This window comes from Phascolarctos cinereus, unplaced genomic scaffold, assembly GCF_003287225.1.
Source record: "Phascolarctos cinereus isolate Bilbo 61053 unplaced genomic scaffold, phaCin_HiC Scaffold_1;HRSCAF=81, whole genome shotgun sequence".
NCBI classification, from domain to species: Eukaryota; Metazoa; Chordata; class Mammalia; order Diprotodontia; family Phascolarctidae; genus Phascolarctos; species Phascolarctos cinereus.
The window spans coordinates 280,743,138-280,759,280 of record NW_027555514.1 but is presented as its reverse complement, the minus strand read 5'-3'; the positions used below and the strand labels follow the sequence as shown (position 1 = coordinate 280,759,280).

Below are 16,143 nucleotides of genomic sequence, written 5' to 3'. Positions count from 1 at the left end.
TTAGAGCAGGCAGCATTAGCAGCTGGAGGGACCAGGACGGGCCTCTTGTAGATGGTGCTGCTTCATTCGAGTCTTGAGGGAAGTCAAGGATTAAGAGGTTGAAGTGAGGAGGGACAGTCAGTGCAAAGGCAGCATTGTAAGGGGCGTGGAGAGGAGTGATGTGTAAGAAGACTGGAAAGATAGCGAAGGGCCAGACTGAGAAGGGTTTTCAATGCTAAACGGGAGTTGATGCTCAAGGTAAGAGGGAACCGATGGAGTTTATTGAGTAGGGGTAGGAGTGACATGATCAGATCTGTGCTTAAGGAAAATCACCTTGAAGAGTAAAGAATGGCTTAGAGAGACGGGCCATGAGAGAGAGAGAGAAGACCATGGTGATGGTGTAGGCAATGAGGGGCCTCAAAGTCTGGTGGCGCCCTACTTGTCCTCTCCATATTTTGTCCTTTAACAGAACTGACCTGGGTGGTGCTCTGCACCTTTCCCCTCCCCATGCCTCTGCCTCTCTCTTTGTTTATTGATTTGATGGTAGTTATGTAAGTGGCGATAAAGAGAGAGATTGTGTAAAGATAGAAATGACAATCTGTGACAATAGTTTGGAGGTGTGGGGTGAGTAAGGAGCTGAGGATGACCCCTATGTAGTGAGCCTGGGTAACTGGGAGATGGAGGTGACTTTGACAGGAAGAGGGGGATCTGGAAGACCAGTGGCTTTGGGGAAAATAGCAGTTCTCTTTGGGGCACGTTGAGAATGAGATGGTGCCTAAGGGACATCCAGTTCAAAATGTTTAATAGGTCACTGGTCATTGACACTGGGGCTCAGGGGAGAGATGACTGAACCTACTAATCTGAGAGTCATTGGCATAGAGATGATGACTGTAATCGTGGGAGCTGATGAGGTCGCCAAATGAGGAAGGTCAGAGAGGAAAGAGAAAGGGACCTAGGACAGAGCACTGGGGGACGTAGGATGACATAGAATAAAAGTCAGCATGGTGGGGCTGTAAAGGAGTAGTCAGACAGGTAAGAGGAGATCCAAGATGGGGGGAGGGGAGAGGGGGAAGAGGAGAAGGGACACAGAGAGAAAGAGAGAGAGGGAGGGAAGGGGAGGTGGAAAGTGGGGGGAAAGAAGGAGGGACAGAAGGAGGGAGAGGAGAGGGGGAGAGAGGGAGGGAGGGGAGAGGCGGAGGGGAGAGGGGGAAGGAGAAGAGCAGTGTCGTGAAAAGCCAGAGAGGAGAGACCACCCAGGAGGATAGGGGGATCAACACTGTCAAAGCTGTAGAGAGGTCCAGGAGGATGAGGACTGAGAAGAGAAAAGGAAAAAAAAAAGATTTGTTCTTCATTGGGGCAGAGTGAAGAGACATTGCGTTTGAAAGCCTGAGCTCAAGCCCCCACCCGGCTACTCCCACTTGTATTTGTTGTCATCCATGTCATGTCTGACTCTGCGGCAAGTTCATGGGGTCTTTTGGGCAAAAATACTGGAGTGGTTCGTCATCTCCTTCTCTGGTGCATATCTTACAGTTGAAGAACTGAAGCAAATAGAGGTCGATGGACTTGCCCAGGGTCCCACAGCTAGGAAGTGTCTGAGGCTGGATTTGCTGATTGCAAGCCCAGTACTCTATCCCCTGAGCCAGCTAGCCACCCCATGACCCTGATCAAACGACTTCTTCTTCCTGAGCCTTATGTGTCAATGGCCGGGTTGGAGCTGATGGCCTCGAATCTAGAATTCCTTGCTTCTTAACAGAGGGTCTAATTAGACAAAGGCCTTCCTTAGTCATCTCCCCAAATCAGGATGTTGCTCAGTTACTTTTTCAGTTGTGTCTGACTCTCCATGCCCCCATCTGGGGTTTTCTTAGCAAGCATCCTGAAGTGATTTGCCATTTCCTTCTCCAGCTCATTTTACAGATGAGAAAACTGAGGCAAACAGGGTGAAGTGACTTGCAGGGTCACACGTGTAGTAAGTGTTTGAGAGTAGATTTGAACTCCTGACTCCAGGGCCAGTGTTCTATCCTCTTGCACCACCTATCTGCCCCTGAAAAAAAATCAGAATGATTCATCCAGAAACCACACTTCAGTCTCTTGAAAGACAATTTCCTTCATGGCTCACCTCAGGTGCCACCTCCCCCAAGAGGTCCTCCCTGACCTCCTTCAGTCAGCCTCCAATTGCCTTGTATTTTCTCATCAGCATCCATGTTGCATCTAGTCATGCTTTTCTGTGTTGTATTTCCCCGTGCCTCACACTGCACCTAGTCCTGAGCAAATGATTATTGAATGGAATCAAATGTATTCCTATTCCAGGCTGTCCAGGACAACGCAGCAGGCCTGGGGAGGAGGAGGTATGGGCACAGAGGAATGTGAAATAATAAGCAAATAGAGGAAGTGGAGAAGCAGAGGGGACTGGCCTCTTCGGGTGGGGTTCTCAAGTGGCCATGGGAGAAAGAGCAGCAGGAATCCGGCTAGGGCAGAGGAGAAGCAGGAACCTAGCTGGGGCAGGGGAGAAGCAAGAACCCAGCAGGAACCCGGCCAGGGCAGGGGAGAAGCAGGAACCCAGCAGGAACCCGGCCAGGGCAGGGGAGAAGCAGGAACCCAGCAGGAACCCGGCCAGGGCAGGGGAGAAGCAGGAACCCAGCAGGAACCCGGCCAGGGCAGGGGAGAAGCAGGAACCCAGCTAGGGCAGGGCAGAAGCTGGAACCCCCCAGAACAGAGGCAGAGGCAAGACAGAGTTTGAAGATACTGAGAAACAGGAGTCCACAGGCTCTAGGTGTCTCCATCATCTGCCTCAGTTTTAGCCTGGATCCACAACCAGGTCATGGGGATTATTTAGAGCTAAAGGGAACTTGGGTATTGTCTAGTGACCAGATTCTAGTCCAATCATTTCATTTTGCAGATGGGGAAACTGAGGAAGTACTTTAATGCTTCCAATTATTTCCCAGGCCTCAGTTTCTTCATCAGTAAAATGATGTTAGACTGGTTGGCTTTTGTGGTCCTTTTCCAGCTCTCGAGCTGTGATCTTGTGGGAGAATGGGATTTGGGACCACCTCTATCAGGGTCTTATAGACGGCGATGCAGGTGAACCAATGAATCAAGCAATGAAAAGCATTTATGAAGTGCCTGCTACGAGGCAGGCAGGGTGCTAGGTTCTGGAGGTAGAAATAGGAAAAACGAAACAGCCCTCCCCTCAAGGAGTTTACGGTGTTGCCAACATACGTATACACACACACACACACACACACACACACACACACACACACACACATACACGTACAATAGACGTATATCAACTCACATAGGTACATATGGTATTATACATAGATGTGTGGTTTATGTATACACCTACAAGCACACATACATGTAATATTATACATATTTAATATATTCATGATGTATTATGCTTGCATATCTGCATGTATGCCTGTATGTATATGAAACACATGCCCTGGGTCTACTCTCCCAAAGCCCTAGTCCCATGGCAGGTGGGGTTCTCAGAGGACAACTATTGTTTTTCTCTTTAGGGTTCTAGGAAATCCTGAGAAGCTTGGTAGAGGAAGGGGTAGCAGTGTCTAATGCTATGGCTATGAGCCCCCCATGAACAATATGCTTTCCCCACTGATAATCAGTTTAAAGCACTTAGCCAGCTAGACCCAATTATCTTTTGGAAATAGGCATTTGTTAAGGTGGTATGGTAATTAGAGTGGGCATAAATATTCCCTCCCCAACCCCAGCTCCCCTGCTCCGATCAGGGGCACAGTCTCCCTCAAGTGCACCACGAGACCAGGAGAAGTTGACTCAGGATAAAAAGGAGTCCCTCTCTCCACCCTGTGGGGTCCCCTCACTCCCCGAAGTGTGTTATTTGGAGCTCAGCTCTGGATGCAGACTTGGTCAGATGTCAAGCACTGGTGTTCTGGAGATGCTGCTGGGACACCCAGGGGAAGTCTGAGATCTAGCCTTTAGAAGTTCACAAGGTTTCCCGTTAACTTCGGGGTGAGGCTTGGGGAGGAGAGAGAGGCTCTTCTCTTCCCGCCTTCCATTCTTCTCCCAAGTGATTTCCTCAAGGCAGCTTGGTTATACAGCTCTCGCATCTGAGCTGGATTTGCTATTTTGTACAAACTCACAGGCTATGCCTGAGTCCCTTTAACCAAGCCCCACACCCTTCCTGTGTTACCTTTGTTACTTTCTTTTTATTTTGCTGGGGGTAGGGGGGCAAGGAAATTGGGTTAAGCGACTTGCCCAGAGTCACAGAGTTAGTAAGTATTATGTGTGTGAGGCAGAATTTGAACTCAAATCCTCCCGACTCCAGGGCCAGGGCTCTATCCACTGTGCTACCTAACTGCCACCCATGTTACTTTCCTAAACCACATATCTTACCCTATTCCTCCCCTGATCAACAACCTTCAATGACTCCCTATTACCTGTAGGACCAAAGTCACATCCCTTCACTTGGGATTTCAAGTCCAACAGAATCAGGTCCCATCCTGCCTTTCTAACTCATTATATTCTTCACATGTTACCTCCCTCAATGATCAAACTAAACTGGCTTCATCTCCAAGTTCCTCCCCAGCTTCATTTAGGTCTTAATTCCAGTTCTGCTTCTTGCTACCCATGTGATCTTGGACAAGTCATTTAACCTCTATAGGACGTACTTCAAATCATTTAGAGACGGAAGGACTTTAGTCTATTCCCCTGATTTTTAGAACGAGAAAAGTAAGGTCAGAGAGAGGGTAAGGTCCAAGGTCACACAACTGATAAGTAGCCACGCAGGACGTAGGAATGGGTGGAGAACTGGTTTGCCTGGGAACTCCCAGGAGGGGTATGGGCAAAACACAAAGGTCCCTTTGTTTCAGCTGATCCTCTTCCTGGGAATGATGTCAGACCCTCTCTCTACTCCAGAGGGCCCCCACTGTTAGTAGAAAAAAGTGCAGCCTTGGCCACCCATTCCCTAGGAAGCTAAGGAGAAAAGCGATACATTTAGAGCTGGAAAGGACCTCAGAGGTCACCCAGTCCAACCCCCTCATTTTCCAGATAAGAAACCTGGCCACCTTCTCCAGGAAGTCTGCCCTGATTCTCTTCGCCAATAATGGCCTTGGCCCTCAGACCTCCCAAAGCTGCTTGTTTCTGCCCTCTCAAATACGCTCATGTAACATCACTTATATGTGTTAGTGAGCTGCCTGGAAAACACCAACAACGAGATGAGAGAAACAGCTTCTGCCTTTCCATTCCTACCTCTGTACCTTTGCTTCTGCTGATTTCCTTGCCTGAAGTGCCATCCTACCTTCTCTATTCAAACCTATTTCCCATTCCCATCTCCTTAAAGAAATGGCTCCTTATCTAAACTTGATATTTCTATTCACATCCCAGTTTTGCTAGATTGAATTGAACTATCACAAGCTATCTCTGGACCTCAGTTTCCTTATCTGTAAAATGGGGGAGCATTTGGGTCTTAAGATCCCGTGGAAACCAGGCAGTTGGGGGGGGCTCACATCTGGTACTACTCCTCATCCTTGTCCCCTGCCTCTGTCACTTATGACCTGTATGACCAGAGCAGTTGGTTTCACCACAGTGGCCTGAATTTTCTCATTTGTAACATGGGGAAGTTGTACACCATGACCTCTAGAGCACCCTCCACCTTCAGATCTGTGAACCTATGACTTGGGTTTGGACCTTGGATCTGTGACTTTGGGTGACTCGCCCAATCTCCCTGGGCCTCAGTCTCTACAGATATAACATAAGGGGGCTGAACCAGATGACTTCTGAAGCCTCTAGGTCTGTGGTCCCATGATCTAATCTGGCCTCAATGTCTTCACCTGTAAAATGGAAGACAGGATGGGATGGCCTCTGAGATTGCTTTCTGCTCTGGTTATGCTCCTGGGCATATAATAAATGCTGATTAAACAAAGGAGCCAATCTGGTGGCCCAGGCTCAGCACTGTCACCAGGAATTTTCACCTGGGAGCAAACATGATAACTGGGAAGGGGCACGTGGAGGCAGGGCATGAGAGAAGCCAGCCACAGGTGCAGCTGCGTGGGGTGGGATAGACTCACCTGAAGCCCCTGGGAGATTAAGGTGGAGCCGGAAGAGTGGCTACCGCAGTGATTGACCCCTGGGGTGGCACCTGGGAGCCATGCACAAGCCGGAATACCAAAGGGAGGGACGAGCACCAAAGTCACCATGAGAAGGAAACTCAGCCCTGCCAGATGGGGGCACCCTGGGGCACAGCTCCATTTGCCTTGTACTAGTTATGACTCTACTGGGCCTTCCATCACTCTTCTCCACCTGCCCTAGTTGTACTGGAAGGAAGCCTGGATTTGAAGTTTGAGGCTCTGTGACTGTTGACTCATCCTCTGCACTATGTGGGCTTCAGTTCCATCTTCTATAAAATGACAGAGTTGAATCAGCTCTGAATTCCATGACCCCGTGATCCTTCTTTGCCTTTTGGTGGAAGATTGAGGCCCCATTGGAGAGGGAATCTGTGGACACACTAGGAAACATTGGTCATGGCGCCATAGTGGAAGGGGCCTGGCGGTCATCTAGTCCACCCCCTACCTTTTACAGATGAGGAAACTAGAGTCCAAGAATGAGGAAAGAGACTTTTGACATTTCATAAAATCCCAGAATCTCCAAATTGGAAGGAACCATGGAAGCCATCCAGCCCAAACCGTAACTCAATAGCAATTCCTTCAATCAATCTGTCGATCTACCACATTTATGAAATACAAAGCACTGTGCTCGATGCTGGGGGCACAGGGACAAAGAATGAAAGAGCGTCTCCCTGTGAGGGAGACAACAATATACACATATAGCCATTATAACCAGGGTATGTGTGGGTAAATGTTTAACAATTGGCTCTCTGGGGGTGGGGGGGGGATGCAGGCCACATTTTTGCTTTTATCTGCCATATTAACTTTTTCTCCATTACTGTCTCCAGTCTAGTCAAGTCAGCCAAACAATAAATCAAGACCTGATCTGTATCATTTGGGGATTTCCCAGGTGTAAATGCTCATGTTGAAAATTTAACAATCGACTTGCTGTTTGAACTAGCTCCAGCACATGTCTGAAGAGAATGAATACAAAGTAATTGGACACAAGGTCATTTGGTAACTTTGTAATTTGGGGGAGATCAGAAGAGGCTTTTGGCAGAAGATGGTGCTGAAGCTGTGTCTTAAAGGAGGAGAAGGATTCTATTTGGCTGAGGAGAGGTCTACCTTTCCTGCATGGCGGGTGCTAAATTAAATAAAGAAGAGAAGAGCACAGCATGAGCGCCTGCCCCTGCAGGCTCAGCGGCAGCAGCCTCCCCATTCACGGTGCCAGGGTGACCTTCTTTTAAGGTGCTCTGGTGCGATGGGGCTCCCAGGCACCCACAGGGGCCCAAACTTCTCTTTCAAACCACATGCCCCGCCTCCTGTGCACGGTGGTGCAGGGGGGAGGAGGAGGCAGCAGATTGAGTAAGTCAGTTCCCCTTCCGCTTCTCCTCACTGCTTTCCAACGACCTGCCAATCTACCAGCCTGTTAATTATTATTTTTGCTTCTTCTCTCTGTGTCTCTCCTTGGGAGGCCGGCTTCTCGTTCCTTGGCTGCCCGGGAGGAGTCAGCCTTCTCCTCTTTCCCTGCCTCAGCGCCGCCAGGAGCCCAGAGAACATGCAAGCTATCAAATGTGTGGTGGTGGGAGATGGGTAGGTAACTTGGTTTGTTTCTGGACCAGGTGGTGGGGGTGGGGGTGGGTTAGCAGCGTTTAATTTTTTCTCTAGTCTGAGCTTTTTCCACTTCTCTTGCCAACTCCTTTCCCAGTCCCTTTCTCTCCCCCCCAAGAGCATTCGCTGCCTTCTAGAAGTTAGACTGTGATGGGGAGCAGTTGTAAAGAGTCATGTCTCTTCTCTCAGAAGCCTTCAGCCTGGGTGGGATACGGCGGCTTGGGCTATTGTGTCTCACCTTCCCCATCCTGACCCTACCCTAAGTCTGTTGAAGGAATGGGGCTGGAGTGAGGTGGGGTGGGGCTAAGATTCTGTGCCTAGACTGAGCTCAGCATCATGGGTATTGGTGCATCCTTGAAGAAACTTGGGCCCATGGTGAGGCTGGGAGGTAGCTTCCCTTCCATTTCTGGGGAAATTGGGCCAGGCCCAAGGCCATGATGAGACCTCTACCTGGTCCCACCACCACATTGGCATCTTTTTGATCTTCAGAGGGAATGTGACAGTTGGTGGGGGTGGGAAAGGCTTGATTGGTATGAACATCAATGTGAGAAGAGGTCGGAGGTCATGAAATCTAAATTTGGCTCAAATCGCACAGAGTACTGGACCCGGAGTCAGGAAGATCTGGGTTCAAATCCTGCCCCGGACTCTTGCTAGCTTGGGCAAGTCACTCTGAGCCTCTTCTGAAAAATGAAGGTGGTGAACTCTGACCTTTTCAGTCCCTTCCAGCTCTAAATCCATGGTACTCTAATATTTCTGGGCCTCAGTTGCTTCATTGGTAAAATAAGGGTTAGGTCAGATGATCTCTATGGCCCCTGGCAGTTCTAAATCTATAAGATGCTTTCCTATGATCTCTGCTACTTGCAACCTCTTCAATCTTGGAGAAGTTATAGAAATTCTCTGAGCTTGTTTCTTCCTCTGTGAGATAAAGAGGGGGTAGGGGAGAACTGGGTGGTTTTGATATTTCCTTCAGATATTAAATCCTCTGACCTTCTATCATCCTCTACCGGGATTTGGGCTCCAGCTGTCCCTGGCATGACCTTGAATAGGTCACTTCCCCCTGGGCCTCCATTTCCTTTTCTGCAGATAAGGACTCCATCCCCAGGGTCTCTTTTACTTCTAAGTTTATTTATTTTTTTTTCAGAAGGACCAGAGTGTGACATTTTGTATAGGGAAGAGTTAGGGAGAGCCAGGGACCAGAAAGACTCCATGTAGAACAGAGAATGTGGGGCTGGGAGAAGGCCTTAGAATGTGGAATGACAGAGCTGGGACAGCCCTCAGAGCACAGAAGGTCAGAGTCGGGTGAGGGGTGGAGGGTGGGAACTTACATAGAGCAGAGAATGCTAGAGTTAGGAGTGATCCTAGAGCCCAGAACGTCAGAGCTGGAAGAAGGCCTTAGAATGTGGAACGTCAGAGCTGGGAGTGGGGAAGGGAATCCCTAGAGCATTGAATGTTAGAGTTAGGAGAGAACCTAGAAAATGGAATGTCAGGGCAGAGAATATTAAAATCTATCAGAGCTGGGAAGGAACCTCTAAGCCCTTGGTATTATAGGTGAGGAATGTGAGGCCCAGAGTAACTTGTTCAAGGTCACACACACACTCACACCCAGTGGCTGAGCCTCGACCTGGAAGTAGGTCTGCTCACCCAAATTCCAGGGCACTTTCCTGAGCTGGCTGGAGAGGGTTGTATACAGGTGAGGAGCACCTAGCTATGTCCCTGGTTGGCACTAGGAGAGTTAATGGTGCTGGGGTACGATCTACACTGATCCCTTCCCCCTCCTCTCCCCACTCATTACTTCTCTGAACTTGTCATTGAGCCGGAAGTTGGTAAGCCAAGCCTTCTTCTTATTCAAAATGGGGAGGGGGGGAGGGGGCCTCAGGGGAGGAGAAACTGAACCAGACTGGGATAGGAAGAAAAGGAAACTTAGAAGCAAAGTGTTCACTAGACAGGAAGTCAAGACCCCCAAAGTGGAGGCCGGTCTTTATAACCCACACCTGGCCCAGGGAAACCCCCTCCCAGCTCAGGCTATGCCTCCCAAAGCCCTGTCACCTCTCCTACCCCTTATAGCTTTGATCCCAAAGTGGATTGGCCCTGAGCACATCAGAGAAGCAGGAGGCTTAGACCAAAAGAGAAGAAATGGGAGAAATAAAAAGAAACTGGGAGAGATGGGCAAAGGAAGGTCCTGGGGGGGGGGTGTCAGATACTTATGTAATCTTTGAATCATAGAATCTTAGAATGTCAGAACTGGGAGGGATCTTGGAACATCAAAAATCAGTGGTGGGAAGAGCCTGAGAATAGGGAATGTCAGAGCTGAAAGAGATCTCTCATTTTACATATGGGGACACTGAGGCCCAGAGAAAGGAGGTCTCCTAGTGAGCTTGTGGCAGAAGTGAGACCAGACTCAGGACTTCTGGCTCTCAAGTGTTTTTCCTGTTCTATTACTGGGAGGAGGAGGAGGAGGAGGAGGAAGAATACTGGTGTCCCACAGAAAGTGTGGTGAGCTTAGAGTTTATTCCTCATGGACAGCTTGGTGTGATTGGCTTGAGGGGGGTTAAGGAGTGGCTAGCCCTCAGGCCCTAAAGGGGAGGGCTGCTTCTTCACTGGAAATGGGAAATACAAAGGGAGGAGCTGCTAAACTTCTCCCCTGTCTCTTCTTCATTTCAGAGCTGTGGGTAAAACCTGCCTCCTCATCAGCTATACCACCAATGCCTTTCCTGGAGAATATATTCCCACGGTGTGAGTACCCAGACAGGGAGGGGATGGTCTGGGAAAGGGCAAGGGGGTGAACTCAAAAGCTCTATGTGGGGAAGGAGAATTTAATCCTGTCAAGACTGGGTGGTATAGTGTATAAAACAGGCTCTGGAGTCAGGCCCTGGATTCAGATCCTACATTGTCCACTTACTAGCTGTGTGTCCTTGGACTAATCACTCAGCCTCTCTGATCTCAGTTTCCCTACCTATAAAATGAAAATGGCAGACTAGAAAATCTTTAAGTTCCCTCCTCACTCTGAATTACAGAATTGAGTGAGAAGGAATATACTCAGGGGTCTGATCCAGACTGGTCATGAGCTGGAATTCCCTTTATAACAGCATTCTTCTGAAGTAGCTAAACTGTCTTCATCTGAATACCTTCGTTGCCTGTGTTGTTTAATTATTTTTCAGTTGTGTCCAACTCTTCTTCCTCATCACCGTATTTGGGGTTTTCTTGGCAAAGACACTGGAGTGGTTTGCCATTTCCTTCTCCAGCTCATTTTACAGATGAGGAAAAGGAGGCAGACAGTGTTAAATGAATTGTCCAGGGTCACACAGCCAATAAGTATCTGAAGCCACATTTGAACTCAGGAAGATGAGTCTCCCTGACTCCAGGCCTGGTGCTCTATCCACTGCAGCGCCACCTTGCTACCTATCATTGTTTGCAGAGCTAGGCTATTCTACTTTGGGCTGGATATAAACATTAGAAAGGTTTTTTCATGTATGCATCTGAATTCTGCCCTTGGCAGATTCTGCTTTTGCCCTCTGGGTCCAGCAGAACAAAGTTAATCCCTATTCTACATAATGGTCTCATGAACTCTTGAAGCCAGGTCCCCAAGCCTTATCCTCTCCAGGCCAAACACCCAGTTCTTTCTACTAATCCCTGTATGGCATAGTGGCCAGTCTCTTTGTCAACATGGTGGTCTTATTTTATCTCTTTTTTTTTTTGGCTAGGCAATGGGGTTAAGTGACTTGCCCAGGGTCACACAGCTATTAAGTGTTATGTGTCTGAGGCCGGATTTGAACTCAGGTCCTCCTGAATCCAGGGCCAGTGCTCTATCCACTGCACCACCTAGCTGCCCTGGCAGTCTTACTTTAGATTATCTCCTACTTGTTCATGTCCTGTCTAAAATGTGGCTCTTTTTGTAATCTGATCAGAGTAGAATATTCCTTCCCTTGCCCTTTAGAGCAGGCTAAAATGGTGTTAGCTTTTTGGAGACTCCACTACACTGTTGACTCTTACGATGCTTTTCATAGCCCCATTTTACAGATGGAAGACACTGAGGCTCAGAGTGTCATACAGCTAGGGAGTATGTCTGAAGCAGAATTCTAAGCCAAGTCCTCCTAAAGAAGGGTCTAGGGTTCCAGTTGTCCCTTTCTGGCCTGTGATCATTTTCTTTACAGGGACTATCTTAGCCCTTAACATTCCTTCCATTTATTGTAGGCGCTCACACAGGAGATCCTTCTGTGTTTCCATCCTGGGAGTTTAAAGAGGTGCCCTTCAAGAGAGGGATGACCCTTTGTCCAAATCCTAGTGGTAGCTTCTGTTCACTGGGACCTCATGCACACGAATACAACAAAGAGATCATAGAATCTCCAAGTTGAAAGAGACTTCAGACATGATCTATTCCAGGTTGGATGTAAAAAAGATTTTCCTCTTCAGTATCCGTGAGAAATGACTATCTAACCTCTTCTTGAATACCATCATGGACAGGGAGCTTGTTACCTTAAAAGGCAGTCACTTTAGGAAAGCTCTGATTGGAAAAAAGTTCTCTCTCTGTTTCCCCATCCCCATTAGTCTATTCCTTCATTTGATCTTTGTATGTCATGGTTTCTAGTCCCTTCTTTATCCAGGTCCAGAAAGACTGCTATCATTAGGCAGGTACCTTGTGTGGTAGCTAGCACATTGGATATAGAATCAAGGAGACCTGAGTTCAGATTTTGCCTAAGTAACTTCCTAGCAGTGTGACCTTGGGCGAGTCACTTCCTTCCTCTGGGCATCAGTTTCCCCATCTGCCTAATGAGGCAGTTGGACAAGATGATCTCAAAGGACCCTTCCAGTTTTAGACCTAGAATCCTTTGCTCTTATTAACCTCATCACTATTTTCTTTGCCTTCTGAATAAAAAGTGTACCACGTCAATTGATACAGCTTGGTCTTTCGAGATATTCTTTCGTTGTGCCCTGTCTGCTCTGGTCCTAGCTCTGACCCTTGCTGAGGGATTATCCAATGTCCCATCAGAAGCTGGAGGCAGACCCACAATTCCAAGGTGGTGACTGCTGCCTCTCATGGGATTATAGACTCATGGGTTCAGAGCAGTGAGGGACTCAGAGGCCGTCTTGTACAGCCCCTTTGTTTTACTGATGAAACAGACCCAGGGAGGTTAAATGATTTACCCAAGGTCACGCAGATAGTAAGCATCAGAGGCAGATTTTTACCCCAGGTCCTCTGACTCTGAAGCCAGGGAGCTTTCTACTATGCCACGCTCTGGCCTCCCCACTCCAACTTCCCCCAAAGTACCTCTTGGACCCTGGGAATCCCCCTGCAATTTATCTTGGATGAGAACCTCTGAAGTTACAGGGAGGCAGATTTAGGGTCAATAGAAGGAAGAATGCCCTGGCATTTAGAGTTGCCCGATGGAATGTGTTGCTTTGGGAGGTACTGAGTTCCCCATCTCTGCAAGCATTAAAGAAGAGACTTTCTACTATGCCACACCACCTCCAGTCCATCAACACAGACCCTGCTAGGGATGCTATTGAGTGGATTCTTGCTTGGAAGGGAGGTTGAACTGGCTGACTTCCAAGGTCCAGATTTTAAGAGCCTAAGATGCTAAATTCCTTACCTCACTCAATAAAGATCAACTGTTTATTTGCAGAATCCCTCACCCCTCATCCTTTCAGCAGGTATTTGAGGGGTAAGAGGAAATGGAAGAATGGGATGAATTTACTCCATTACCTATGCGACAACAGGGCTGCCATAGCCACATAGGGCCCTCCCGCCTCTGACCCCCTTCTTGGTTAGAGCAGCTCAAAGGATCTTGTCATGTTTACTAGAAGCCAGTCATGTGGCTCTTTCTATTTCAGCTGCTCCGACCAAGCCTTCAAGAGGAATAGTTAGCCACCCAAGGAGAAGATGTTTAGAGAGGAAAAAAATCCCATCACTTACTGACCCAAAGATCAAGAGATCTGAATTCTGGAGCCACCTTTAATTGGCTTCATGACTTTGGGAAAAATCTCTCTTCCTCTGTTTCCCTATCTGGAAAATGAAGGAGGAGAAATGCATCATCTGTTAGGGACCTTCAGGTTCTAACATTCTATGGTTTCTGCTTAGTAATGGTGGGGAGCACAAGCATTTATGAAGTGTCTTCTTTCTGTCACATACATGGTAGGGATATAAAAACAAAATTGAAAGAGTTCTGCCTTCAAGGAGCTAATATTCTATCAGGAGTATAGCACGTACACACATAAATATACACGGAGTACAGACAGGGTAATTGGTGAAAGATGGGGAGGATTAGGAAAAGTTTCCTGTTGAAAGTGATATTTGAACAGATCTTTGAGGGAAATGAGGCATTCTAAGAAGCAACCATGAGGAGGGAGTGCATTCCAGGCTGGGCAAACACTTGGAGATAGGAGATAGAATGTCATGTATGAGGAAAGGCAAGAAAGCCAGTGTGTGAAAAGGATCAATGTCAAGCAAGGATGGAGATGTGAGGTCTCCCGCTCTGGCTGTTCCAGAGTGAGGCACCTTATGACACTATGTCTGGAGACCTTAGGGGGTTTAGGGTTTGCACATTGATGGTACAAAAAGCAGATTAAAGCATGAAGAAGAGAAAAGAAGCCCACGTGTGGAGGCTGGTGTGTTGGCCATAGGGCACCAGTACTCTCTAACTAGCTGCGTTACCCCAAGCCAATCACTGAAATTGTCTGGATTGTAGCCTCCTCCTCTGTAAAATGGCAAGGTCAGATCATATGATGTCAGTGGCTTCTCTTAGCGCTGACATAGAATATGGGATAAAAAAAATGTATGGTGAACATTTGGAGATTTAGATAAGGAACTGAATGACAGTTTAGCAATTCTGGGGGTTTCCCTCTATGGTATGTGTGTGTGGACCCAATCCAAATCCAATGTTTACAAGGTTTGTAAAAGGGTGTAAACAGTGCCCTAGCACGTTTATTTCCAGCCAGTCATGTGGCTCTTTCTATTTCATCTGCTCTGATCAAGCCTTTGGAGGAACAGTTAGCCACCAAAGGGGAAGAGGTTCAGAGGGGGAAAAATCCCACCACTTACTGGCTTGGGGAAGAGCACTGACCAAGGAGGAGGTCAGAGGTGGGAGGGATGTACATGACTGCAGCAGCCCTGTGTCATATGGGAAAATCATTGAGCAAAGAGCCAGAAAGCCTGAATCAGAAAACTGGCTCTGACTCTGAACAGCTGTGGGACCCTGAGGAAGCCTTGTGACCTCTCTGAGTTTACGTTTCCTAATCCAGTCCAGTCCTAGTCCAGCCCAACCCAGCCTAGTCCAATCTAATTCAGTTCAGTATAATCCATTCCAATCCAAAACTCTTTCCAAGTTCACACAGCTAATGATGATGATGATGATGATAATAATAATAATAATACAAAGTAGCAAATATAAATGAAAATGGAATATAATAAATGAATGAGAAAACATCTATTAAGCATTTACTGCATGCAAAGCATTGGTAATACAAAAGTAACTTCTGAGGTCTCTGTAGCTCTTGAAGCCCCACACATTCATGATACACTTGAATCCTCATAACAACCCTGTGAGGTAGAATCTATAATTACTCCCATTTTACAGATGAATAAACCAAGACCCAGAGACCAAAAATGACTTCCCCAAGGTCACAAGGTAGATAGTGGCTGACACAGAATAAGAACTATGACTGCGCATCTAGGATCCCTTGCATTTTACTACACTGCCTCTCTGAGCCTTACTTTCCCCATCTATAAAATGGGGATGATAGTATTAGTCCTATCTGACTTACAGAGTTGGGGAGAAAGAAAATTCTGTAAAACTTAACGTAAATAAATGAGACTTATTAGTGCTGTTTACGGTAGCCCTGGAGGGGAAAAGAAGTCATAAATGTGTGACTGCAGGCTGAAGTGGGGGGCAGGATAGGCAAGGAAGTGGCATCAGCTCTCTGGGTGACAATGCGAGGGAGTTTCCCATGTTTGTATGCATGTGAGCCCTGGGTCTTTTTGGTTTTTTAGGTTTTTTTTTTTAAAGAAGCCACTCCCTCTTCTTCATTGGCTGCAGCAGCCTGGGGGTGCCCAACACTTGCGAGTTGGGAACACCAAGCCGTCGTGGTTAGTTGGTGCCAATTGGAAGAGGCTCTGAGCCCCAGGAGGAGATGGACTTCTGGTAGGGTAGGAGACTCAGAAAGGGGTTTGGTCAGCGTTGCGGGTGCTGACTTGATTTAATTCAAGAAGCTTTGCTTAAGGGTTAATCAGTTGTGAGGCAATGAGGCTGCAGGCTCTGAACCTGCTTCTGGGGTAAGAGACAGAGAAGGGGCTGACAGCGTTGCCAGACACGGTTGGAGAGTGACTGGAGACCTTGGGAGGAGCAGTCACAGGACAGACCCCTCCTCCAGCTGTTGAAACCTTCCTTTTCTCACTTTAGAGTGACCCTTAGGGTCCAAAGAGGCCAAGCGATTTGGAGCTAGAAGGAGTTATAGAGGACATTAATCAAGCCCTCCT

At 47.7% G+C, this 16,143-nt stretch overlaps 1 protein-coding gene across 1 annotated transcript in view; it reads left to right on the top strand.

Moving 5' to 3' along the window:
* The first annotated feature begins 7,438 nt into the window (after nt 1-7,438).
* RAC2 (Rac family small GTPase 2) overlaps nt 7,439-16,143 on the top strand; it is a 34,234-nt gene continuing 25,529 nt past the window's right edge. Inside the window, exons 1-2 of the mRNA XM_020982534.2 lie at nt 7,439-7,655; nt 10,335-10,406. Coding sequence (XP_020838193.1) covers nt 7,621-7,655; nt 10,335-10,406 — 107 coding nt within the window. The 5' untranslated portion in view covers nt 7,439-7,620. The remainder of the gene's footprint in view (nt 7,656-10,334; nt 10,407-16,143) is intronic.